Here is a 25,888-nt window from a genome sequence, read left to right as displayed (position 1 = left end):
ATAGTCTGACTTATAATATTGACAAATAATAGACTTATAAAATTCATATTTTTGAATAAAAAAAAATTATACTATTTAGAGATGTGATTTTTAAAAGATAATAATTATTTTAATAATAACAAAAAGAGTTAATACTACAACGAAAATAACTAATACTACAAAAAAATGATAAACAAAAAGGAATATTGTTACCCAAAATAAGGAATATTGTTACGCAAAATTAAAAAAATAACTAATTAAAGGAAAATTTATTAGGTATATCCGGCACAAATAAAAAGAAAATCAAACACACATTTACTCAAAAATTAAAAGATTAGTTGTGTCAAAAATTGGCAGACGTTTTTTTAACTAAAAGATTGTTATAGGGTGTTCAAGCACCTCGATAAAAATATCAAAGGGTAAGAGATTTTTGAAAGGTTGCAATCATAAGTCCATATAAAACTTTAACATTGATTCACATTTTCTACTTCATTACTCTACTTCATTATAGTAGCTTCACACTCAATAAATCAATAGATCGATAAGGTGCATGAATTGGTATAATGATAAATGGAAATATAAAAGTTAATGAAGAGTTACAATGTGAAGGAAACATGTATATATAGGAGTATATATACAATATGTATAAGGAAACATGAAGTTTTGTAAAGTACAATATGTGGAAACATAGGAGTTGTATATACAACATGCAGTGCAACAATGTCTCACTCGATTAAAAGATCGTGTTTCTAATTCATGGAAAAGTCTAAATGAGCCACTGAGTTATCAATGGGTGAGTTAAGAGTTTGAAAGAAATTTTAAAATTTGGTGGTTTGAGTCTAAGAAGTCATAAGAGGTGTTGCTATGATGTTTAAAAAAATTTGAAAACAATTGGGGAGTAGTTCTGGGATTTATATGGGTTTAAAAAGGGTCAAAAACTGAAGCTTTTGAGTAATTTTCAATGGAGTTTTTATTTGAAATTTCGTGAGAAACTTTCCCTCTTTAAACGTCCGGTTCGATTGTTGATTGTAAAAAAATAATTACGGGGATCTCTTTAAAATTAAACGATGATCAAAACGGTATAAAGAATGTCGAATTTGGTTGAGTAACGAGGGAGAACCGTCCGGGTCGGACGCGGGTCATCGCGACCCGTTTTACAGTGAAACGGGTGGAGGGGACGATGAACAGTGTCTCCGTCCACGCCCAGTCGCATCCTCAGCGCGTTGAATATGAAAAAGAAGAAAAAAAAGATACAATGAGATCACAAAATTTTAGAAAATTACTATTCTTCTACAACAAACCTAATAACTCTTCCAAGCTCCAAATATAAATTTCAGATGCCCACATATGTATGAGGAGTGATTGTACATAAAAGTTTGACACTCAAAATAAGTACACAAAAAACAACATTAAAAGGGTTATCTTTCACCTTTCATAATTTTTTTTATAGTGCTCGTTAGTAAGCAATATAATTTTATTTGTTATGAGATGAAGCACTATGATTTATGAGATTGCTTTTAGCATATATAACGACTAATAGAATGAGAAAGGGTGGATTTTTTTTTGTAACTTAAGCTTAAATACATCAATATTAGAGATTACAACATAAAAGCTCACATCATACAAAACCAAAAGAGAAAGTGAGAAGGTTTTCTACAAACCAAAAGAGTTACAACATAAAATCTCACATCATACAAAACACAGATACAATTGTTTCCCCTCTACATATAGTAAACAATTACCAGACTATATAAGAGAGATTGGGAAGATTTTTTCTACAAATCAAGAGAGTTACTACATCATAAAAGTTGACACTATCCACCTCATACATAGAATTGCTACCCCTCTACATAGCAAATAATTATTACCATTTTATGTTGTCATCATACATATTCATGTCTTCTATGTAGCTCAATCCAAAGAAGCCTGAAAAACAATATATTATTAAAATTCTAAAATTCTAAAATTTGTACAACTATATTTTTAAATTTTATGACAACTTACTAAAGTTCCCGATGGTATAACTTGTATTCAAACGTGCACATTCCACTTCCAGGTTAAATATTACACTTTATGTGTTGCGATAGCAATCGATCACTCCATTTGCACGTCTCAGAAAGCTACACGAAACATGAACTGGTATGTGCTTAAATTAAAAGAGTAACATCATCCGTTGATTATCAAGAAGAAAAAAGGACACAAAATGAAAATACAAACCTTTGATTATTATTCTCCTTCTACAATACACACATCTCTCAAATTGAAAGTTCACACAGTCATATCTACCGAGGAATTGTTCATAAGGCACATATATATAGTCAATTAATGCCACATTTTAATTTTTTGTGGGAATTGAAAGGCTAAGAAGATCTTTTGATAGGAAAATAGTAAATGGTTGCTAATATTAAAAGAGTGCACTGTTTCAAAAAATTTACAACTTATCATATGACTTAGGCCATAAAAGTAAGGGATTGAAAGGTTAAGAAAAATAAGTTAAAAATAAATAAATTAAAATAACATTAAAAGGGGTGATCTTTCACCTTTCATAACAATTTTTATTTATAATAATGCTCCATTATTAATTATTAATTAGTAGGTGAATGATTCAATTAATTAGTATGTGAAGGAAACAAAAGGAATGTACATAATATTTAGAAAAATTTTGAGTTTTGTGGAGATGACACATAAGCAAAAAAAAAGTTTGCTTTACAATGATAATAATATATAGATAGATAGATAGATAAAAAAATGGAAACAAGTTCCAAAACTTATACACACCCATCAGTTTCTTGAATTCTTTCATTTGGGGTAGCAATTGATGGAAGATCTCTCTCTTGTAAACAATAAATGTGAGGATAACTCCTAAACGATTTGTTTTCAATAGCCTGAAAGGAGCGGTTAAAACCTCTTTGCCTAATTCTCTTGCACACAACACATTTTCAGGGTCTTCCTATTGATGAAACAACAGATACAAAGTATAAACCATAACTCCACATTTAATCTATCTCACAAGAAAATTACCTTTCCCGAAAGCACATTGATAAATATGACATGTGAAATTGTATCTTGTGCAAAGATAACAGGATCATGAATAGGGGATGGTTCCAATGCATCTGCTACATAATCATCCTCATGAACCAAATTATGTTCCAAAGTATCCATCCTCTTAATACTCCACCCTTGTTACCGCTTCTCAAATTGTTCGTCGAATGCTGGTTCTCCTTTGAATTCGCGTGTGCGTGCGTGCATGCGTCCATATGTTAAAATTAATAAAATAATTATTATAACTAAATCCCTTTATTTTAAGGAACCATCTTCTCGCGACAAATACAAACTAGTTTAAAGACCGTGCATTCGTACGAGTCTACTGATTTTTATTCGATATTTGAGTTTGTCACTATATTAATGTAGAAAATTTATTTTAAATTAAATATTTAAAAATTAGTTATATGATATTGTTAAAATATAAATGGAATTATTGTTTTAATTATTTCTTGTAAACTTATTTATTCAATTTTTTATGTTTTAGTGACAAATAATGGTCCCGTGTATATTTTTAATAAAAAATTATAAATTTTATTAGAAATATTTAGGATAATTTAGTAATTTTGATATTAATTAACTTTATTATATTAGTAATAGATAGCATCAAATAGCATAGCAATACTGTTCTTTATTATTCTCTTTCTTTTTTCTTTTTTTTTTCTTTCTCTTCATCTTCGTTCTTCCAATTACTGGAAAAGCAAGTCGGTGACACAAAACTTCGCAACCTCGATCCGATGACGACCGCCGCTAGACCAACGTGGGCACCAGCTAAAGGTGGAAACGAACAAGGCGGTACTCGAATTTTCGGTCCCTCTCAAAAGTACTCGTCCAGAGATATCGCATCGCACACCACTCTCAAACCTAGGTAACGTTTTTTCCCCCAATTTTTTAAATTTTGATTTCAATGAAATCTAGGTTTATTATCAAATTGAACCTTATATTTTTAAATTTATTCTGGAACTTAGGTTTGTGATTATTTTGTTAGACTTATATGATGCCACGTTCATTGGTTTGTATTGATTATGTTAAGTTAATTGGATCCTAAAGCATAGTTACTGTGATTTTAGTTGAATTTTTTTTGGCTATGTTCATGTTGCTTAGTTTTTTTCTGGATAATTTATAAGTGTAATCATAATTCTCAACATGAAAGTGATCTTGCTTAGTTTTTTTCATGGAAATTTCTCCATGTTGTTTTTAGTCTATTTGTTATCTTTGGAACCAATAAATATTGATAGGTCATATAGAATAGGCCACTCAATTGATTCATGAAGTTTTTGGTATGATATATATTCGTCTTATTGAAAACCCATGCTTAGTTATTGGATATGAAATGTTATGGATTGCTTGCATACTTGTATAGTTTTTAATCTCTGTTATCAATCTTGGAACGTGGTGCGGCCCGATCAACCCCAAAATTGGAGCGGTGAGGGCACCTTATTATGTTTTAATGGCACTAAAAAAACTCAAACTTCATGAAGTCTTAAGCAATAAAATACTTCCAAATACCAATAAAAGGCACAATTCTTAAGCAAAACATTGCAACATACTTCCAATACTAATATAATTCAGGGAAACAAACACTAAGCATCTAAATCTTAAAGTTACTAAAGTACTAAACATCAAAACTCAAATAAAAGTTTAAGAATCATTAAAAGCTATGTCTTCATCATCACTTCCTCCACCACTAGGTTTGTCATCCTCTTCATCCTCTCCAATATATTCTTGATCACCATATTCATCATCTACCGCTACCACTTCCTTTGATTTTGGCTTAGATTTAGATGAAGGTGGAGGTCTAGGTAAAACTGCCTTCTTCCGCAATGTTGCTTGGCCTAGTGTTGATTGTAGGCTCAGCAATACCACTTGCAATATCAACATCTAGCCAAGACAAATCATCACCATCAAACACCAAATCAGGTTGAGCTTCACCTTCACCTCCCAATAACCATTCATTACTAGTGTCAATATCACCATCCATGACCACAGGATCAATCACATCATCACTGTCAAAGCCTTCTTTCAAATTTTGGTTATACTTGATGAAAACCAAGTCTTTCAACATTTGATGTTCAAGCCTATTTCTTTTATTGGAGTGAATCTATATTATAATTTTAATGTTAGTTTAAATAATAAATATATCATAATGTGAAACTCTAAATTTAAAGAACTTAATATCAATTACTTACATGCTCAAAAGCACTCCAATTCCGCTCATAACCCGATGAGCTATAAGTCAGACTCAATATTTTAATAGTAAGGAACTGCAGATTTGGTGTTTTTGTTCCATACCTCTTCCACCACTCAGCTGCAATACAACACTTATTTGCTTTAGCCTATATACAACGAAATAGACTTACCAGCAGCTATATTGGTTCTTTGCCTTGCTACTTCCTTCAATCCAAAGTGGCCTACACCCATCCTATTTTTTGCCAATTCTCTGTGGATGTTATCAACAACTTTACTTGCAGAAAACTTATCAATGTATACATTTTTTTTTAAGAGCTTATCAATGTATACATAAAATGTATACATAAAGGCCAGCCAACAACTTATTGTCATTCTCAATCAGTAGATTGCTGTAAAAGTAATTCGGATTAAGATAGTGCCAACTGCGTGCAATGGGTGATGAAGTTGAATACTCCAAAATCAACAATTTCAATGACTTCTTTGTACATCTGCATCCTGATATATGTTTGAATGAGTTTCTTTACAGTTCCCTTTTTCTAACCAGCTTTTCTCTTTTAAATTGATTAAGAAGCCACACTGCTCTCTACATTCTGTCAATGTTCCGTGCTATCTTAGTAGTATGCAGTTTTGCCGATACGATTCGTTTGGTTTTCCTCCCTAATAATTGTGTTCATACCTTTATAGGAAAGACGGGCAGGATACACAAGATGAATTAAAGAGAAGGAACCTACGTGATGAACTGGATGAACGTGAAAGGAGGCACTTCTCATCAAAAAATAAATCTTATAACGGTAAGAACTAAGAACTATCAATGTGTCTTGCAAGTTTCTACTTTGTAGCATTTAAATTCTATTATTCCTGTCAGATGACTTTTCTTTTATGTTTTTAATTGCAAATTGTAAATATTTAATTAATTTATTCTATGCTTTGACAGATGACAGGGATTATGGAAAGGGTAGCCATCTATTTCTGGACGGTATTTTTTCTACTATTTAGCATAAATTCACTGACTTTATTACTTTGTACATTGATATGGTTTTCCAATTACCGTCCAAGAAAAGGAGGTAAAAAAGGATAAGGAAAAGAAGTCAGTCGAAGTATTTCTATCCAGTCTTTTAATTTGATGGGCCTTTATCTTAACAGGAACAAAACGAGACATTGAAGACCATATCGTTGCACGCAGTGTTGATGCAGATGATTCTGATGTTGAAGTCAACAGCGATGATGAAAGGTTGGTAATTTGGCATAAACTTCATGTGAACAGTATTTTATATAATGTATCTCTGATCTTTGATGTGTATACAATACATAACACATAATTGAATTAAAATGAACTCAAAATTTAAGAATATAAATGTGCAAGTACACAAGTATATATAGCAATACAAAGACACAGTCATACAACCATGTGTGTAATTAAAGTTCTTGCTTATATTTAGGATTTGTAGAATAATCAAGGCTTGTTATTTTATTTCGACAACCTTTTGAGTATGCATACATGAGCATATGTGCATCAATATACGTGCTATTTCTATTGGCAATTGTACATAGCAAATCTTTCATAGATACTTATTATGTAATGACATGCTATAACGTGGGGGGATCCTTTTTATACTTTCCCCCCCCTTAAGATATGTTCACTGTCTTTTTTCACCTAATACATTGTTTTTTGAGTGTGATGATTTTGGTGAGCTGAGTGGCTCTGGATGCATTTAGATTATCTTCGTCAGTATTTGATTTGAAGTCAAACTTCATACATCAACGTTTGGAATGAAACAAAATTCCTTCTTGATTCTTGTGTTTGTCAATAGTAGTATACACTAATGTGGCTGTCTTTGACAGTGATGAGGATGATGATGAGGATGACACTGAAGCTTTGCTGGCCGAGCTTGAACAAATAAAGAAGGAAAGGGCAGAGGAAAAGATGCGCAAGGTAACATTATTCCCTTTTTATGCTTGGATTTTTTAAAGTCATGCCATTGAAGCACTTCAGATGAGACATTAAACTTGTGGTTGTATCACCTCTCTTAAGATAGAAGTAAGGATTACTGTTAGAGAAGTTCGATGCTAGTGAGAATGTACACCAGTTGGGTATAGCTAGAGCAATTAGGAATTTAGAAGGGATATCATTTAGATAAATAGGGGGATACAGAGGAAGGATGGAAGGGTTCATTTTGAAAATTAGATAGTTTTTGTGAAAGGAGAAATCCTTGTAGGAGAATTCTCTTCTTCCACATTCAAATTTCACTCGCCAATAATAGATTCACCCCTGTTTCTTATATCAATCATTCTATTCTTCAATTCTTACTTTTGGTGGGTTGGTAAAACCTCTCTTTTAGTAACTAATACCTTACACATGCTAATTGGTTCTAATGATGCTTGAGTTATGAACAAATATATGTACTCTTATTTACAGAAGGAACTAAATGTAAATTGTCTCTGTGCAGGAGCGTCAACAACAAGAGGAAGATCTGAAAGTAAAGGAGGCAGAGCTTATGCGTGGAAACCCATTGATAAATAATCCTACATCTTTCAATGTCAAAAGAAGGTTTGACTCTAGATACTTATCGAAGTGCCTACTTAACCAAAATGACTGGTTTTACTATTAACCCTATATTAGTTTGGTATTTATCTTATTTAAAGTGAGGGAGTCAATTTATATGAAAACTTGAAAAAGTATAACGAAAAATAATCTGCTGGACCACTATAAAGTTTAAAGTGACTCAATTTTTAAGATCTAAATTCCATTAGTCTGATGACATGATCTAATTTTTTAAAATTTTGTTTGGCTTAGGTGGGATGATGACGTGGTGTTCAAAAACCAAGCCCGTGGTGAAACCAAGCTGGCTAAGCGATTCATAAATGACACCATCAGGAATGATTTCCATAGGAAGTTCCTGCACAAATACATGAAGTAAGCACACTTATATGTCAGAAACCTGAGTTGTTTGGAGCCTGAAGAAACTTATCTACAGTTTGTACCTAAATGTATTATTAACTGTTGATGGGAACATTGATGTTTTCCTATTTGTATTTGAACACTCATTGTTGTAGTTAACTTGTTCTATGCTGATAATGCTATTTGGATTAAATAATCTGGCTTGGCATGAAACCCTACTGATTTTAGACCATAAGGTAACATTATGTATGCTATTTACAGGACATAATTTAACATTAGCACGATATTAAAAAATGGATTCATTTGAAATTTGGAAATACAAAATGCAATATTTTCTATCTCGATGAAAGCCCCTCTTCCATGCAAGATTTGTTGTGATTCTTCTTGACACTCGCGGTTTTTATCACTGTGTTTGGCGTTTCTTTTGGCACATGCTCACATTGCATTTTTCATGTTCATCTCTGCATGTCGGCATTATTAGTTGAGGAAGATTTTACGGACATTTATTTTCGTTTTCTTTTGAATAATTTTTAATAGTTTGACAGAGTTTTGTTTGTTTCATTTAGTGTACTATAATTAATTAATGCTTTTTTTTTGAACAAACCAAAATGATATATATATGAACAAATCATCCTCCCAGCACAAGACGTGCCAGAAAAGACTAAGAAACGTTACAAAAAGTCAAGATACATGAACCGAAAAGAACTAAACAAGGCCCAAACAAAGCATAGGACTATACCACCAACTATGACAATTCAAAGCTAAAGTACTACTTGCCGCTTTCAACCACCTATACGAAAAATTCTTGATCTTGTCCAACATGTGATGTACTGAGTTTGCTGAACCTCTGAACAATCTGTGGTATCTTTCGGTCCACACAACCCACACAACAACAAGTCATATGAGCTGCATGAAAGAACGTCGTGCTCGAAGACCACATGCTGAATCCGTAAACTGAACAAAATGATCGGAAGGAGTATGAGCAATCACAAAAGAAGAGCCAATTCAAGAGCTAACAAGACACCAAAGGGCACCAAAAGTGCTGCAAGAAAGGAGCAAGTGTTGAGCCGTCTCAACCTCTCCGCAGCCAGAAACACAATGATGATCTGCCGTAAATAAAATCCCTCGAGTAACCAGGTTTGCTTTGGTAGGTAACCTATCCCGCAAGAGACGCCAAACACAAATGGAAACCTTCAGAGGAACCTGTCGATGCCAAATGACACATGACGCAGTATCCAAAGTCACCACATCTTGTGTCGTCAAAAGCTGATATGCACCACGAACAATATAAACATCGTCCAAGACAGACTGCCACTGCCACCTATCTGAAACATGATCCTGCAGAGAGATGGTAAGAAGTAAAGACTGACACTCACCCAACATCTCCTCCTCCCAAGCCCACAACCGACGCCGCCACACTCACGCCTCCCCTCCAGCCTCCCAACCCTGCATAAACATCTCGGCCACAGTCGCCGATTTGTTTTCTGCCAGGTCAAACAGCCGCCCAAACCACTCCCGCAAAGAGGTATAATTAATTAATACTGAAAGTCTAGTACCTCATAAATTAAATATTATCGTTTTTTATTTGCTGCTGATATATTAACTTTTGTGGAGCATAAATTTTCTTTGGTTGGAAGGGTGGTGTCTGGTGAAGAACATAGTAAGGAAATTATATTAGGCGAAAGTTTATATATCATACTGTACGTAAAAGTCAAATATCATTGAATGAATCTCGAACTGTACATGATGCATCCCCAGTACTAACCCCATGTAGATATGGGTGTTATCTTCTTCACTTTCTCTAATATATATATATACTACACACGCTAAGTTGAATAGATGAATTTGAAAATATTAATAGAAAGAATTTCTTGTTTTGTTTGCAATCATACAATGAAGCTGATGCTGACATTATGCAAGTAACTTAATTTAATTAAATTCATATAATTGTGTATTGCAGCTTCCTAAAGATAAGAACACAGCATTGGTCCAATATGTTTCACACTTCTGAACACAAGTTGAGTTTTAGCCGAAAGTTTACATATCCAAATGTAGCTGTAATTTGAAATCTTTCTTCAAATGTAGCAATGACCAATCCAGTAATTCATTTGCCAACACGAAAATAATTGTCGGGTTCAAAATTTCCTTTCTTTTTTCTTGACCAAAAAAAAATTGCCTTTCTTATAAATGTAGTATTTAATTAGTTTAATTTTTGTATGGAAATTATTCCATTTTTTAAGTTGATGAGAGGCTACATATCATGCTATAAGAGCCAAGTATTACCAAAGTCCTGACAACTTGATTAAGGGTTTACTCAACTAAAGGGTTAGCGGCGCTTAGTCGATTTCACCTCAAAACCTATATTGTTAGCAATTTAGAATATTTTTAGCATAAATAGTCCCGTAATTATTTACTATCTAAGTTAGTTGTACTTGTGAGACCCAATTTATTTTTGTTACAATTTAGACTCAATTTTCTTTTTTTGTCTGACAAAAATAATATTGGATATTTATTTAAAAAGTCTTGCAAACGCGTGTCTATATTCCATTTAAGAGAATTATTTATAGTATTTAAAATTTTAAACATTTAAGAGAATTATTTATAGTATTTTAAACATTTCGGTTTTTAATATATTGACTTCGCATGTTTTATAAAATTTTCAACAAAACTTATTATTTAAAATCTTTAGTGTCCTAAAAATAAACACTTTCCTTATTTAAAATGATATACATCCGATTATTAATATAATAGAAAATTTACCTTTTAAATACATTAAGTAACAAATGTACGTAGTTTACGTATAGATTAAATTCAGTAGTTACTCAATATATTTAAAAGTAAATATTTTGACTAAATACTTAAAAGTAAATTGGCTCTTATATCAAAAGATAAGTAAGGAAGTATGGAACAAAGTTTTATCTTAGGGATATCGTTACAAACCGGAGTCGAAGGTAGAGATTATTTTCTTTTATTTGGTGATTTGTTCAAAATGAAAGACAAAGGTCGTGTTCGGTACTTGGTATGGTTGGCAACCACTTGGAATATTTGGAATCTTCGCAATAAAATATTTTTTAAGCGCAATATTCCGAATGTTTCGCCGTTATTTGAGACAATCAAACTTCATTCTTGGTTGTGGTTCACTAGTCGGTATGGGCGTATGACTTGTACTCCTTTTCCTTTTTGGTGTTTAAATCCTATGTATTGTATTCTGAGCACTTAGTTTAGTGCTATTTGTTGTAAGGGTTTTAGTACCCCTGTGTACTCCCTTATAATAAATTTTTGATTATAACCCACTTGGGGTTGGTCGAGTGGTGTTGGCTTTGGTCCTTGGAGTATGCTCCTCTCAAGGTCTCAGGTTCGATTCCCACTGGTGCCAATTTCGGTGGGCTAAGTCCATACAGAGTAAAAAAAACTCTGGCTTTAAATGGGGCCCCCCGCAAGTGGGCGGTGAGATTGGTCCCCTTGGATTAGTCGGTCCTAAGGTCGGATACCAAGTTTTCAAAAAAAAAAATAATAATAAAATAAATTTTTTGATTATAAAAAAAAAAAAGATTATTTGATGTCAAAATTAACCATGAACTAAATTAGGTGGTTCAGTAGACCGTTTGACTTTTTTTTTTTTCTTAGAAGTAATAAACTATTTTTCCTTAAAGTAAGAATCTAGTCAAATAATTTTTTTTAAAAGTTGTAGTAAAAAAAAAACAATTATCAAACATATTTTTTAATCTTATTATAATAATAATAAAAAACTTTTACAAAACAAATTTAATTTTAATTTTAAAGTTATTACTTCATGGTTAATATTAGAAAAAAAAAAAAAAAAAGATTACTAGATATTTGAAGAAGGTCACAACATATATACTATAAATATAGTGTTTAAGATTTGTTGTGATGAGGTACTACCTAGTGTCTACTGGGTACATGTCTAGTTGCTAGCTAAAAATCTAAAGCTGTTTCCTTCTTCCTCCCTTTCTTTGTCCTCATCATCGATTTTTTCATTTTTTCCCCTTCTTTTTATTAAATTATTATTATTAAACTCTCCTTTTTCTTTCTTCTGTTTTCTGAAAAAAAACTCTTAAGTCCCACCACACACACAAAGTAGCACGTTGAGAGCGTGAATCAAAGTACACAACACGAGAAAGAACAAGATTATTACATACAAAAAAGCACACCCACACTGCAAACAAACATTTTCAGTTTCTTTTTCTCCAATTTATTTATGGGTTGGGAAAATCGGCAAAAACGTGAGCACAACAACAATGTTACAGTCGCAAGTGGTTTTGTTCTCATGAAATGGTTGTTGTTACTAGTGTTTTTATTGGTGGGTTTTTTAAGCCCAGTTGTAAAAGCCCAAAACAAAAATGCTTATGCTACTATGATGTATGTTGGTACACCAAGAGACTATGAATTCTACATCGCAATAAGAGTTCTTTTCAAATCATTATCTCTTCTTAATGTTCAAGCCGATCTTGTTGTCATTGCTTCTCTTGATGTTCCTCTCACTTGGATTCAAGCTCTGTAAGTCACTTTTCTCTAGTTCTTTCATCCTTTGTTTTGGGTTTATTACGTTATTTTTTAGTCTAGTTTTCTCCGAAACTTCCGCTTAGGTTGATTGTTGTCTTTGGTTTTTTTTGGGAAGGGTTTAATCAAAGGTAGAGACAGCAAGAGATAACATTAAAAATATATTTAGTTTACAATGTTCCGCGAGGATACCTCAATTGACAGGGACATCGCATTATATATATGTAGTGTCTGAGTTAGAATTCCGATCATCCCACTCATTCACTTTAATGATAAAAATTTTAGACACAAAAAATAAAGTTGTGTTTATAATAGAATGCCATTTTGATTTGATTGTGCTTTAATTGCGCATGATGTTTGTGGGAATGGATGATGAGAATAGAACAGAACACCGTCCTAGTCCGGCATCAATGGTATCTTTTGTGTGAGATCTTGTTTTGGGTCCACATGCGCTTCTTGCATATACTACTACTTTTTAGGTTAAAAATATTGGATTATTACTTGTAAACTTTTTTTTACGGTATATTCGAAAATTCAGATATATACTAATAATACATTAATTCTTTAAAAAAATAAATCATTTAGTTTAGTAATAAAATCATTGAGATTTAATACCAAAAAAAAAAAAAAATTCATTAAGATTGGATTATACTCACGGTGAGGGAGTAATAATGGTCTTATAAAAATGAAAAAATTTAAAAAAATGATAAATTTTAAATAGGAAAAATAACTTTTAAAAATTCACAAGCTGTTTATTGTGTAATTTTTAAGATAGATTTTTCTTTTTAGACCTTTTTACAATTATGCATTTTTCAATTTCAAGTGAAAATGTTATTTCAATTTCAACTGAAACGATAAACACGTTATTAGTCAAAAAAATAAATAAAATGATAAGCATGTTATAACTAATCATATAACTCACCAACATTATGGTTTTGTTCGGTAAAAAAAGCTATAAGCTAACTGATAGCTGTAAAGTTAGCTTATAGCTGATAGCTGATGGGCAATGACTAATAACTTATAGCTGAAAAGCTAGTAGAATAAAATTAAAGTGTTTGACAAATTTAACTGTTGTAAGTACAAAATGACATAAAAGTACATGGTTAGTGGGTATAGTTAGTGGGTAGTTATTATATTAAAAAAAAAAAGGTTAAAAATGAGAAAAATGTAAAAACTATAAGCTCATACGCTATTTGAAATAGCATTTCAAAAAATGTTATAAGCTAGTTAGAAAAATTCGTTAACAAACACTTCACATTTTTATCAAATAAGCTTATAAGCTAGTCCAATAAGCTAGAGTATAAACTAGTATATTAGACTTACCAAATAGTGCCTATAAAGAATTACATACTCTAATCGACTTTTCTTTTTTATTTGTACTGAATATTTTCAATTTTATTACTTTTTTTCGTAAGTAATAAATAAATTTTAATTGTTATTAGATTATTTGAAAAAAAGTATAGTGTAAATGAGTTTGAATTTCTTTTGATTTTTATAAATAGTTTAATTTGTTTTCCTTTTCAAGTATCAATTTTCTTAGTTTTGTTTTTAAAGTCTTAACTAATTACGGAAAGTTGTGGCATGTGTTGGGACATTGTGAGTGGTGGTTGTGTTGTAAACGCATTGTAGCTGCGCGTTAAGTTCAACAAACACAAACACTGTTTGACGAAGCTTTCAACCGTCCTCGTCGCTCTTTCTGCTTCCTTCGTTTCTTGTCTGTATTGTTTCTGCTTGTTTTTTTTTGTCAGTTATTATAATTTTTAATGAGTACTCTTCAATCCTTAATACAAGGGGTTCACTTTTTAGATACGTTAACATATTAATGTATCTAGACAAGAATATAGTCTAGATACATCACTATTTCAATGTATCTAAAAAGTGGATTTCTTCTTATATTAAGGACCCGAAGAAGTATCATTTTGTCTTTTTATAATGCAGCAGTTTTTGTTTCATGTTTAAAGGTTAAAACTGGTATTGTTTCATATAATTATGGGAGTAAGAGCCCATTTGAATTAACTTATTTTTTAGCTTAAGCAAAACAGTTTATACAAATAAATATATTTTTATGTATTATTATAAGTTTTTTAAGGTAGTATATGATAAAATAACTTTATAAAAATACAATTTTTGGCAGTGAGAATTTATAAATTAACATAAAATCTTATTTATTTCATAAGTTGTTTTGCATAAGCTTAAAAATAACCTAATCCAAACAGACCCTAATTTAATTATTTAAATATTATTCAATGATAATGATATGAATCATTTCAAAATCAGTTTCGGTAAGATGATATGAATCAACATTGATTATTATAGAATATGTTATTTTTGTCAAGTTCATTCTCTCTTAAAATTTCAATGTTTTTACTGAAGAAAATAATCATCAATAATATAATTTTTTTTTGTAAACCGGGTACCTTATAGATTCACATAAGCGGTCTCTAAGAATTTTAACGTTGCCACATGCCCAAATTAGAGATTGAACTCATAACTTTAGTTATCTGTATCATCTCATCTAAACGCTCTTGAGTTCACTAATATAATTCTCAATTACAAGGATCTGGATTCCGTGCAGTCGGGTTGTTGGTGTAGTCGTGCATTCACGCTATTTATAGCCATCCGATCAATATCGGACGGTCATGATTTAAAATTGTATTAATTGACTGCATTTGTTTAAACTGTCCGATCACGATCGGACATCTATAAAGTGACTGCACAATTGCACATAATCCATTTCCCAATTACAAATTACAGGGTATCCTTACTAATAATATACATACTATTTATTGAAGCTTCATTGTGAGTGAGCAGTTGTTATAGGTGTAAGGAAATTGATGGCAAGGATATATATAGATTGTGCAATGTGGTGGTCCATACGGCCATACCTATTATAAGATAGAGAATAAATTTTAGGGGAAAACTCCACCCACATGTAATGTATCGTTAAATTAAGACTGTCCTTTTCATTTCTCCCTAGGGCTGGAAGTAGGTCGGCCTGCTACCCCTTAAAAGATTTTTTTAGATAAACAGTTTAATTATGATTTGACTTGTTAAGCCCTGTTTGGAAAAACAATATAATGAAATATTTATTAGTACTACATAATAATTTTTTTTTTTGACATAAACTGTTTTTATAAACTATTCTTGAAAGCTTGTAAAAATAAACTAAAATGGAACTTATAAACATGTTATGAGCAGTTTCTATAAAATATTTCAGACAATTTCACAAGTACTTGTATTGTATAAGTAGATAAACTTAAATAAATCAGTTGAAATAGGCCCTTAGTCTATTAAAATGTACAATATATCAAAATGTCAAAAGCAGTTCTATAAAATATTCCAAACAATTTTATTAGTACTTGTATTGTAATTGTATTAGTACATAAATTTAAATAAGTAAATAGGCCTTTGGTTTATTAAAATGTACACTATCAAAGTAAGTTAAAAGTTAACAAAGAGATTGGACTTAAGTGGTTAATGAGTTCTCCTTAGAACGAATTGTTCAGGAGAACCTGAGTTCGATTCGCCAGATCCCATTCTCTGGAAACTAAAGGGGGTAATAAAAAAAAATAGGCAAGTTAAAGGGTTAATAGGCCAAAGAGAAAAAAATACATGCACACCTTTGAAGTTTATGACTTAAATAAATTTGTAGAACAAGTATTCTATACCGACATCTAGTATTTTACTTGTGTACTTTTCAAGTCAATATACACTACTAATGATAGCAATTGATCACTAAAGTTTAATTTCTTTCCATACTCTTCTTTTCCAAAGGACTAATTATTAGATAAAGCAAAAGCCAAAATACATCAATGTTTGGCATTACATGAAAAAGCCACAATATTTGATCCACTAAAGCCAAGATAAAACCAAACCAATTTGATGGAGTGGACCTACGTTATACAACTCTCAAGTATTGATAATGATATACTTTTTTTTATGTGTTGGAGAACTTCAGTTGTATTAAGTAATTTAGTTGATAATTGATTTGATTTGACCATAGTGTTTTTTCTTTGTGGATTATCCAGTGAAAATGAAGATGGTGTCAAAGTAGTAAGAGTGGAAAATATGGATAATCCCTACAAGCATCAAGATAATTTTGACAAGAGATTTAAATTATCTTTGAACAAACTTTATGCATGGAGCTTAGTGGATTATGACAGAGTAGTCATGTTGGATGCTGACAACCTCTTCTTGCAAAATACTGATGAATTGTTTCAATGTGGAGAGTTTTGTGCTGTCTTTATCAATCCTTGTGTTTTTCATACAGGTCTCTTTGTTTTGCAGGTATGTTTTTCCAAAATGTCCTATAAAAGTAAATTGTCACGAAAGTGCAGTATAACACCAAAAGTGACATGATTCTTATTGCCTTTAAATTCTTTAATTTTTAAGTTTCATTCATAATTTAAATGCAAAAGGATATGTTTGGTTGGAGAAGATGGATAGATGAGAAGGGAAAGAGAGCGGAGCAAAATCTCGCTAGAGCCGATTGTAGCTACCCTTTAAAAGCGGGGGATATTTGAAATAAAAAAGTATTCCTCTGTTGAACTAAATAGACCTAAATGTTAGTTTACGGTGCACTAGAGCTATCCTAAAAGGAAAAATATTGACCTACTTCCATATGGGTCACAAAATTTGCTTCTAATGTGCCTTTTTTGGGGGGTTGGGTAGTTTAACCGGTTTGAACTAAGAGTTAAAGGGGTTGGAAGTTCCGGGTTTGTCAAACCCGGTGAAGGAGAAAATATTAATCTAACAACTAATTACTAACATTTGCTTATAAAAAAAAGTTTCCTGGTTGTTAGAATCTTACATTGATTCAAAGAGTGGTTACCGTCCGATCATTTTGTGTAAATGAGCTAGACTCAATCAAAATCTAAGATAGTGTCAAGTTACTTGGATCATACTCTAGATATCTAGTCTTTGGCATGAAGGAAGAGGTGCGTTGAAAGAAAAAACTATTTGGTAACCCAGCATATGGGATATAAGGTTGGTTTAGTGGCTGAGGTGGGTGAGATAAAGAGCAGAGTGATAAGGAGGTCGATTGTTCGAACTTCGAACCTCACCCAATCATAATATTAACAATTACTAACATTGGTCGTTTAAAAAAAATAAAATCAGTAACCCAACATAGTTAGTACTCTTTGACTCCCCATCAAAACCCTGGTATTTCTTCATAGCTTTGACCCTTTGAGCCAACTATGAGACTAATCATCCGTCCAAAGATGTGCTTTGTGGGACAATCCCTTAATTAGAAGCTCAACGTGTCTTGCCAACCGAGCTAAACTATTGGATGATTTGGGTGCTAACGAAAACCTTCGTATAGAAGTTGTAGGAAATTTTGTATGAAAAGATACAGCTTTGTGTGAAAACTGAAAAGTAATCATCTTATAGTTGATCTTTTTCGCATTGGTTCTAATTATTTGATATATGCAGCCATCAATGGTTGTTTTCAAGGACATGGTTCATGAATTACAGAACGGGAGAGAAAATCCAGATGGTGCAGACCAGGGTTTCATAGCTAGCTATTTCCCAGAATTGCTTGATAAGCCATTGTTTCATCCACCTCCAAATGGCACCAAGCTTGATGGAACATATAGACTTCCTTTAGGCTATCAAATGGATGCTTCTTACTACTGTAAGTTAAAGGGAAAAAAAAATGCATTTTTTATTTTTTGAAACTGCACATCTTAATTAGTGCTATATGAATTAATGCTAATGTCGATTCCTGACTTCAGACCTTAAACTTCGCTGGAGCATACCTTGTGGACCAAATAGTGTGATTACGTTCCCAGGGGCACCATGGTTGAAGCCATGGTATTGGTGGGCGTGGCCTGTCTTACCATTAGGCCTCCAGTGGCATGAAAAGCGTCTTCAAACTATAGGGTAAGATTCATTACGAGTGTATTAACTTATTGTGTCTGCAAATTGTACTTGATTATGATGGAAACAATGAAGGAGGTTCTTTCGTTTATGGTTAACTATGTTTTCGGCTCAATTTTGGTTCTACTAAACTTTTCTCATAAGTTTGGTCTACTTATTCCATGTTTTAAGAATTGGTCTTGATGCTTGTTTTTTGCTGACTAGAAATACATAAATTTCAGCCGATACATGCTACACAGCGCCAGACTAAAAGTTCATGTAGCATGCATTGACCTAAATTCCTGTCTATTCAATCAGCAGAAAACATAAAACAAGTGGTAGAGACCAATTCTTGAAGAAAATTAAAAACATATTTAGCCTTTTCATTTCTAACATTTAGAATGTTAAAAAACAACGGATTTCTTCAACAGACTAGTGATACCTCACTGAGTATTATGTTCGTTTATTTTCTGGTACCACTTCAATATCTATACTTTATTTGAATTGCTTAATAACCATAAGTTTTATAATACCTTTTTTCTATAAATATGCAAGTAGTAAACATTGGTTCATTATTTTATCAGGTATGGTACAGATATGGCTGTGATACTTATTCAATCAGCAATATATCTTGGAATAATAGTAATGACACGTTTAGCAAAACCAAGCCTCTCAAAACTATGCTACCGTCGCTCCGATAAAAGCATCACTTTGGTACAAAACATCCTCAAACTAGTAGCTCTATGGAGTATCCTTGCAGCTTACGTAACACCCTTCTTCATCATTCCTCCAACAATCCATCCAATGCTAGGCTGGCCTTTGTATTTCCTCGGTGCTTTGGCTCTATGCTTGGTTGCAATCAACGCTTTTCTTCTTCCAATGTTACCGGTTCTGATGCCGTGGTTTGGTATCATTGGAGTTTTAATTGTCATGGCATTTCCTTGGTATCTAGATGGGGTAGTACGAGCTTTGTGCGTGTTTGGTTATGCATTTTGTGCCGCGCCGTTTTTGTGGACATCAATAACAAGGATAATGGCTGGACTTCAGGTTTCTTTAGAAAGGGAAGGTTTCATGCCTAGATTAGGAGAATCTTCACCACCTTCTTGGTTTAACAAATTGTATTGAGGTGTCTAATTGGGCATGCTAATTGGCAGGAACAAAGAAAGGCAAGATTATTGAAAATTGAAATAGTACCCTACAGAAATTTATGGTTGGTATTATTCACTAATTTTTGAAGTGGGAGAGACACTTGCACCCTTAAGGTGGAGGAAGTTAAGGAGTTATTATTGTGTATATAAAAGATTGTTTTGCCAGTTAGTTAAATAGGTGTATGGTGTGCCTGATTTGTTCCTGTACTAAACTTTGTAAGCCTACATAGGATGAAAGAAATAGGTAGCATTGGATTTTTGAACTGCTCTAAGTCTTTTCTTACAAATACTAGCTTAACATCTTGTCGCCCTAGCTAGAATATGATCTACAAAATTTGCGCGTCTTCATATGATAAAACTAATCTCAAAGTTTTCTATTGAAATTCAAGCTCTCTTTACAATTTGAAAATGAATGTCTCGGTTAAAAATGGTAGCAGATTTCCCTAAGGATACCCTTGTCGTTCCTCATGCACATGACCATCCCAAAACACCTTTGATTTTGGAATAAAATTGTTGCGTCTACGTTGCACTTCACAACCTGAAAATTGTTATCTCCCAATCATAGAATAATGAATATAGATGGTTGGAGGGCCACTGTGACATGCTCTCCACAACATAAGCTTCACCTTTTGTGGTACTCCCAACCGCCCCATCATCGTCTATTTGCCTCACCCTTAGGTGAGTGTTGTCTCCAATATATTTTCTTGATAAATTGCACACTATACTTGCTAATTGCTATTATTACTTTTGTCCCAAATCAACTTGTCACTCGTTTTAAGTTGGAATGAAGAATGTGCTCATATAATAAGTCGGAGTTTAATGCGCCATTGATTTAACAAGAAATTCCTTTCTTGTCTTGGAGAGGAATTTACTTGACCATTTTTTATTTTATTTTTCATAGATATTAACCAAACCCTAAGGAATTTGATAGACATGAAAATAATGATAAAGGAGAATCTTCTTGTTCTCTTTTAATGTCAAGGCAAGTCTCTAAAATAAAGGCATGATGACTAGGGGTGTGCAAAAAATCCAAGTAACCTTAACCAAATCATTAACCAAACCATATCCAAAATTAATAACCAAATCCATTTTAAAAAAAAACCAAACCAATCCAATACAAAAAAACCAATTCTAAACCCTATCCAATTTTTTATAATTGGTTTAAAATTGATTTTTAAATTGAGGCCCAATAAGGAAAAAGCCCAATAGTTTTTTTTTTAAAAAAAAAAATTTCCAAATTCAATTAATTATATAATTTAATAAATAAATAATTAATAAGGTGGTGGAGGAATTGGTCAACGGTGGCGACCGGCGATTTTCCGGCGGCGGCCGGCGGCCGGCACGGTGGTTGATGGCGGCGCTCCGGCGACCGGCGCGGTGGTTGGCGGCGGCGCTCCGGCGGCCGGCCACCGTCAACCACCCTTTAATATTTAATTATTTTTTATTTAACAAAATTTATTTATTTTAAAAATAATTATAAAAAACAGATTTTTGATGATTTTTTTTTTTTAAAAAAATCTATATTTTAATTATTTTGGGCTTAAAAAAATCTGTTTTTTTGGGCTTAGTTTGAAATTTGTTGGGCTTAGAAAAAAAACTCTTATGAATTCATTATAAACCAATAATTCATAAAATTAAAGAAAAATTATGTTTTTTCTATAAACAATAATTATTAAATATGTTCTTTTAATCAATTAAACAAAAAAAAATATTGGCTTAATTATTGTAAAAAAAAAATTTAAATATATAGGAATTAAAAGTTATAATAATGCATTTTTAAAAAAAAATAAAATTTAAGATGAATCGGTTATAAATAAGTAACCTATTTTTTATTATAAACCGGTTATAAATTGGTTCCGAACCAATTATAAACCATATCCAAATTAGTTTTGCAAAATAACCAATTTTTCATTAAAATGGTTTTGGATATAAACCAAAACCATAAATATGGTTTGGTGTGGTGTGGTTTTTAAACCATGCACACCCCTAATGATGACGCAGAATGACATGCTTACAAATTAAGATTAAAATTTCAACTCCCTACCTTTCTCCTCGGTCCTATGTGTTATCTCTTCCCACCACTTGCCCAATCCTCTATGAATCCCTTCTCCCCTCTCCATCATTGAGATGATGAAGTGGAAGAGATGGCTGAAGCATTTGGAGATGCTGAAGTACATCAAAAACACTGTCAACGTCAGTTTAGGTTACCAAGCTCATGGGAGTGGAGGAGGGGCGATAGAGGGTGGGTAGGGGTGATCAACGAGAGAGGGCGGTGCTGGTGCAGAGAGGGATTAGGGAAGGGGTGGCAAAGATGAGGATTTTTTTTATCATTTTGTCTTCTGATTATCCATATGCACCACTTGTAAGAATTGCATGGATGGGATACCTACTATAAACAAGTTAAGATTGTGGTATTTCACTACTTTAACCACAATCCAACCCATATCAAGTACAGACATCAAATGGTTCTATTCAATCCATAACGGTCATCATATTCAAGGATCTCGAGATTAAATAAGAAATTATTTTAAACTTATCATAAAGTAAATTTTGTTTGCAACTAGCAGCTCGTCGCACTATCATTGGTCTAATAAAATGTGAATGGACAAATCCTTGGATCATATACAATCTTGAAGGGAGGCTATAAAAAAGTGCGAGATCCTTTAACCGTACAATAAGCAGGAAAAGAACAATCTTAATGATAAAACTATATTATTCTGACAAGTAAAAAAAAAATGTTCCTGAGAATCTGCAAACCAGCAGCTGCTATGTAATAAGAGGGAGGAAAAAACTTCACATTATTGCACAATTTGGCTGAGATGCGTCGAGCATTTCTGGAGATCTGCAGATGGAAATGTTTGTATTAGCTGATGTCACACATAATATATATGTAGTTTGACAACTACGAGATAAAAATTAAAAATATAGCAACCAAGTTTTCAGAAAAGGAAAAGGTATAAAGTTACGATTGAGGTTATCAAGTGCCAAATGGGTTCGGATTTTCTCCCATTGTTCGTTATCTCCAAAGTAGTGCTAGCAACACTCACTTTAAGTCTATAACACCATTTCCAACATTCACTCTCTTATCGAGTGAAATTCATATGGATCTGTTGCTAGCACTATTCACCTCTCCATCTTTCTACAACAAAAAACCACTCTATCTCTCTCTAAATTTCTTTCCCCTCTTCATCTTTTCCTCATTTTCTCTCTCCCACCACAAACATCTTTGATGTTAGGTTCAATCCTCAACTAGGATCACAGACTAAGGCTGGGTAACTTCAATATAAACTGTGTTTTTTAAGAAAAAAACTCAAGTACTAATTTAACGAGCAGTAATTCCTTGCAAGTTAGATCACATAATTGTGACAACATTTAATTTGACATGCAAAGTAACTACCCCTCTCCCCCAATAAAAATAAATAAATAAATAAACAACTTGCTTTTATATATATCATGAATTGCCAATTTATTTGAGCGAGTACGGAGTATTAGGCATCAACCATGAATATGAACTGCTTTATTATAGTCAACTTATACAACCTATTCGTTGAATTCCATGACAAATCACACATTATGAGTATTGAGGAAGCTGAAATGAAACTATATAAATTTGTGGTCATGCATACGTATTTGATTTTGAAATAAGCAAACAGAGATTACTGCTACAAGAATGAACTTACAACTGGCCAAGGCTGGCTAAATCGAAATCGGGAGCAAGCTCCTGGACAATATCATTTGGAGGTTGTCCACAGTCTTGCATTTTCTGCATGAGCTCAAAAATCTTGGTGAAGTTTCCAGAATCTTTTTCATAAACTTCACTAAGATTCCGTATCAGACCGTATTGGGTTGAATACCGTTCGTAATCTTCTTTGCTTAAGCTGGCTTTATGCTCTTCCAACCACTTAGGATACCTTTCTCCAATTTCCTTCATTGGTTCAGCAAGTATTTCCTTGGACAGAAGTTGTTGCATCATGGTCTCCATAATAGATTCAATGTCCTAACCAAATTGATAAAATTATCAGCACTAATTCCAACAAAGAAATTCAATACACATTAATCAAATTAAACAGAAGCTGCTTCTGTTATTGCTTATCGGACATCAAGCTCATCATCATAATAACTAAAAAACTAAGTAAACTATAAATCCAATACTAAGTTACTCATCTAGTTGAGTATTTGAGTTCTAAAACAACACTTTGATCTGCGGTATTTGTGGAAGCAGTTAGTGATACAATCAAATTTTGAGGGAGGAACTTTTTGGATGGCATTTGCACTAGACTAAAGCCATTTGACTTGCATGAAAACAGTAGATTGACGATCACACAAAAAAACAACCCAGTTTCTTTCACAATGCAAGGAGTATCTTAAGTAAAATGTCCATTTGATTGAAATATAAGAACCGAAGGTGTTGCATACAGTAAGATCCCTGAATTTGGTTAAAATAAACCGTAAACATTAGCACAGACACTTCTCTAAAATGTCATGTCAGCGTGTCGGACATGTTCCAGACACCCATAGTTCTCAAACAAGCTTTGGACACATTGTCCGTATGAGAGTCTTTGCTTCATATTGATTATAACAAAGTTTATCTGAGGCATGTTAACTAAGATTACACCAAATGCAGTTAATCACCAACATAAATTTCTAAAGCAAGAGATGAGATACTAATCTCAATTTTGTAATATTAAACAATAACAAGATATTGTCAAAAAAAAAAAAAATAACAAGATAAAAGCATAAAGGCTATATATTTATATAGTTCAAAGGTGTTAAGAGTCCCACATTGGATGAAAGATGAACTGAAGACATGTTTATAAGTGGGGGCAATGCTCACCTTACAAACCGATTTTGTAAGGGTTGAGTTAGGGTCCGACCCAAATTCTAAGATGGTATCAGAGCCTATCTATTGGGCAACCTGCTATCAGATTTTCGGCTATTAGGCCACCCAACATTTATACCTGCTATCAGATTTTCGGCTATTAGGCCACCCAACATTTATATCCGCACGCACCAAGCCAAGGGGCAATCATCACCGTACAAGCCAGTTTTGTAACCCAACCCAAATTCTAAACAAGAGTAGTCATATACATATATTGAGCACATGAAGAGGATAATGGAATGAGTTAGTACCTGAGAGCCAGCAAGTTCTTCAAACTGTTTAACCCAATCCTCCATCATGCCATCTTTACCAAAATCATCAGCAACACCGGCACCGGGCGGGGTGATGAATTCAAGGCCTTTAACTGCCTCTTTAGTTTGCTCCCTAAGCTTGTTGAGAGCTTCAGATACATGAGCATCTTTGGAAACCTTTTGTTTACCCTTTTTCTTTGTTCTCAAATCAGGTAAACCTAACCCCAATCCTTGAACCCCTGAGGGTAAAGAAGGAGACTCATTTTTCTTTGAAGTTTGTTCCCCGGTTCTAATAACAACACATAAATAAACAAAGAAAGAGTGTTTGAGATTGGAGTAAAGAAGTAAAAAAAAATGAAAATATTGCAAAAGAGTGAATGAGAGAGAGAGAGAGAGAGAGAGAGAGAGAGACCTTGGAAGGGATGAATTTAGGTTGAGGGTTTGGAAATCATCTAAAGCGCCTGAAAATATTGAATAGAATGAGTTAGAGAGAGAGAGAGATAGAGAGAGAGAGGAGAGAGATGAAGAGATAGAGAGAGAGCTTACTGTCGAGGAGTTGGTCGAGGTCGTCGGAGTGGTCGGCCATGGTTGTCTGTCTGTCACCGCCAAACTCCTATGCTTGTTGGAAAGAACAAAAAAACTGCAACAACCAACCCGGCAATGCTAATGCAACTCTGTTTTCATCCACTTCCAATTATCGTCATTACCAAATCATTGTTTTTTATTTTTTGGTACATTATTTATTTAAGAGGACCTTAGCCATTTATTTATTTATTTATTTATTATTTACTGATAAATTAGGCAGTATTCTTTATTTAAGACCGGTGTATTGGATTGAGATTTTATGGGATTTTAAAAGTTTTTTTTCTGACAAATAAGTCTTGAGGTATTCAATCAAGACTTTTACAAAAGTTCAATAAATTTTGTGGTATTCAATTAAGACAAACATGATTTTTTTTAGGACAACAAAATTCGTTGGTATTCAATTTAGATTTGTTACTACTTTTAAAATGTCTATCGGTATTCAAAAGTCTACTGATTTTGATGGGTTCTTCTTTGGAATGAATTTTGAGAACTTTTTAGTTGAAAATACACATGATAGACTTTTTCAACAATCTCG

The 25,888-nt window shown here is 32.9% G+C and overlaps 3 protein-coding genes and 1 long non-coding RNA gene across 6 annotated transcripts; 2 read left to right on the top strand and 2 right to left on the bottom strand.

Annotated features, from left to right (window-relative positions):
- Nucleotides 1-1,521: 1,521 nt before the first annotated feature.
- LOC123885730 lies at nt 1,522-2,416 on the bottom strand. Of its 2 annotated transcripts, none has more exons than XR_006801233.1 (2): nt 2,197-2,416; nt 1,522-2,115 (listed from the first exon to the last, which is right to left on the bottom strand). It is a non-coding gene; the product is annotated as an uncharacterized LOC123885730 (long non-coding RNA). The 2 variants fall into 2 exon arrangements; XR_006801232.1 differs by having other exon boundaries at nt 1,522-2,099.
- A 1,212-nt stretch (nt 2,417-3,628) lies between these two features.
- On the top strand, nt 3,629-8,306 carry LOC123887000 (protein CWC15 homolog). The gene is made up of 7 exons (XM_045936264.1): nt 3,629-3,889; nt 5,896-6,002; nt 6,146-6,187; nt 6,355-6,442; nt 7,054-7,144; nt 7,659-7,759; nt 8,006-8,306. The coding sequence occupies exons 1-7, from the start codon at nt 3,759-3,761 to the stop codon at nt 8,127-8,129; spliced, it is 684 nt and encodes a 227-aa protein (XP_045792220.1). The 5' UTR covers nt 3,629-3,758; the 3' UTR covers nt 8,130-8,306.
- A 3,697-nt stretch (nt 8,307-12,003) lies between these two features.
- On the top strand, nt 12,004-19,901 carry LOC123885779 (putative glucuronosyltransferase PGSIP8). The gene is made up of 5 exons (XM_045935100.1): nt 12,004-12,628; nt 16,660-16,918; nt 18,065-18,266; nt 18,367-18,514; nt 19,075-19,901. The coding sequence occupies exons 1-5, from the start codon at nt 12,330-12,332 to the stop codon at nt 19,613-19,615; spliced, it is 1,449 nt and encodes a 482-aa protein (XP_045791056.1). The 5' UTR covers nt 12,004-12,329; the 3' UTR covers nt 19,616-19,901.
- Nucleotides 19,902-22,148: 2,247 nt separating this feature from the next.
- On the bottom strand, nt 22,149-25,506 carry LOC123886984 (peroxisome biogenesis protein 19-1-like). 2 transcript variants are annotated; one of them, XM_045936247.1, is made up of 5 exons: nt 25,315-25,506; nt 25,181-25,229; nt 24,769-25,057; nt 23,319-23,635; nt 22,149-22,480 (listed from the first exon to the last, which is right to left on the bottom strand). In XM_045936247.1, the coding sequence occupies exons 1-5, from the start codon at nt 25,352-25,354 to the stop codon at nt 22,432-22,434; spliced, it is 744 nt and encodes a 247-aa protein (XP_045792203.1). In that variant the 5' UTR covers nt 25,355-25,506; the 3' UTR covers nt 22,149-22,431. The 2 variants fall into 2 exon arrangements, with proteins under 2 accessions (XP_045792203.1, XP_045792202.1); XM_045936246.1 differs by having other exon boundaries at nt 24,769-25,229; nt 25,315-25,493.
- Between the last annotated feature and the right edge of the window lie 382 nt (nt 25,507-25,888).

The sequence above is a fragment of the Trifolium pratense genome, linkage group LG5 (assembly GCF_020283565.1).
Source record: "Trifolium pratense cultivar HEN17-A07 linkage group LG5, ARS_RC_1.1, whole genome shotgun sequence".
In the NCBI taxonomy this organism is placed as follows: domain Eukaryota; kingdom Viridiplantae; phylum Streptophyta; class Magnoliopsida; order Fabales; family Fabaceae; genus Trifolium; species Trifolium pratense.
Note: the sequence above shows the minus strand (reverse complement) of the source record. Positions and strands in the feature narration are given on the sequence as shown.

Coding starts and splice junctions, on each gene's coding strand:
- LOC123887000 (XM_045936264.1), top strand. CDS start 3,759: ATGACGACCGCCGCTAGACCAACGTGGGCACCAGCTAAAGGTGGAAAC. Junction 6,443..7,053: donor GTCAACAGCGATGATGAAAG/GTTGGTAATTTG, acceptor TGTCTTTGACAG/TGATGAGGATGATGATGAGG. Junction 7,145..7,658: donor CAGAGGAAAAGATGCGCAAG/GTAACATTATTC, acceptor GTCTCTGTGCAG/GAGCGTCAACAACAAGAGGA.
- LOC123885779 (XM_045935100.1), top strand. CDS start 12,330: ATGGGTTGGGAAAATCGGCAAAAACGTGAGCACAACAACAATGTTACA. Junction 12,629..16,659: donor CTCACTTGGATTCAAGCTCT/GTAAGTCACTTT, acceptor TGGATTATCCAG/TGAAAATGAAGATGGTGTCA. Junction 18,267..18,366: donor AATGGATGCTTCTTACTACT/GTAAGTTAAAGG, acceptor TCCTGACTTCAG/ACCTTAAACTTCGCTGGAGC.
- LOC123886984 (XM_045936246.1), bottom strand. CDS start 25,354: ATGGCCGACCACTCCGACGACCTCGACCAACTCCTCGACA. Junction 25,230..25,314: donor CCTCGACCAACTCCTCGACA/GTAAGCTCTCTC, acceptor CAATATTTTCAG/GCGCTTTAGATGATTTCCAA. Junction 23,636..24,768: donor AAGAACTTGCTGGCTCTCAG/GTACTAACTCAT, acceptor CAATTTGGTTAG/GACATTGAATCTATTATGGA.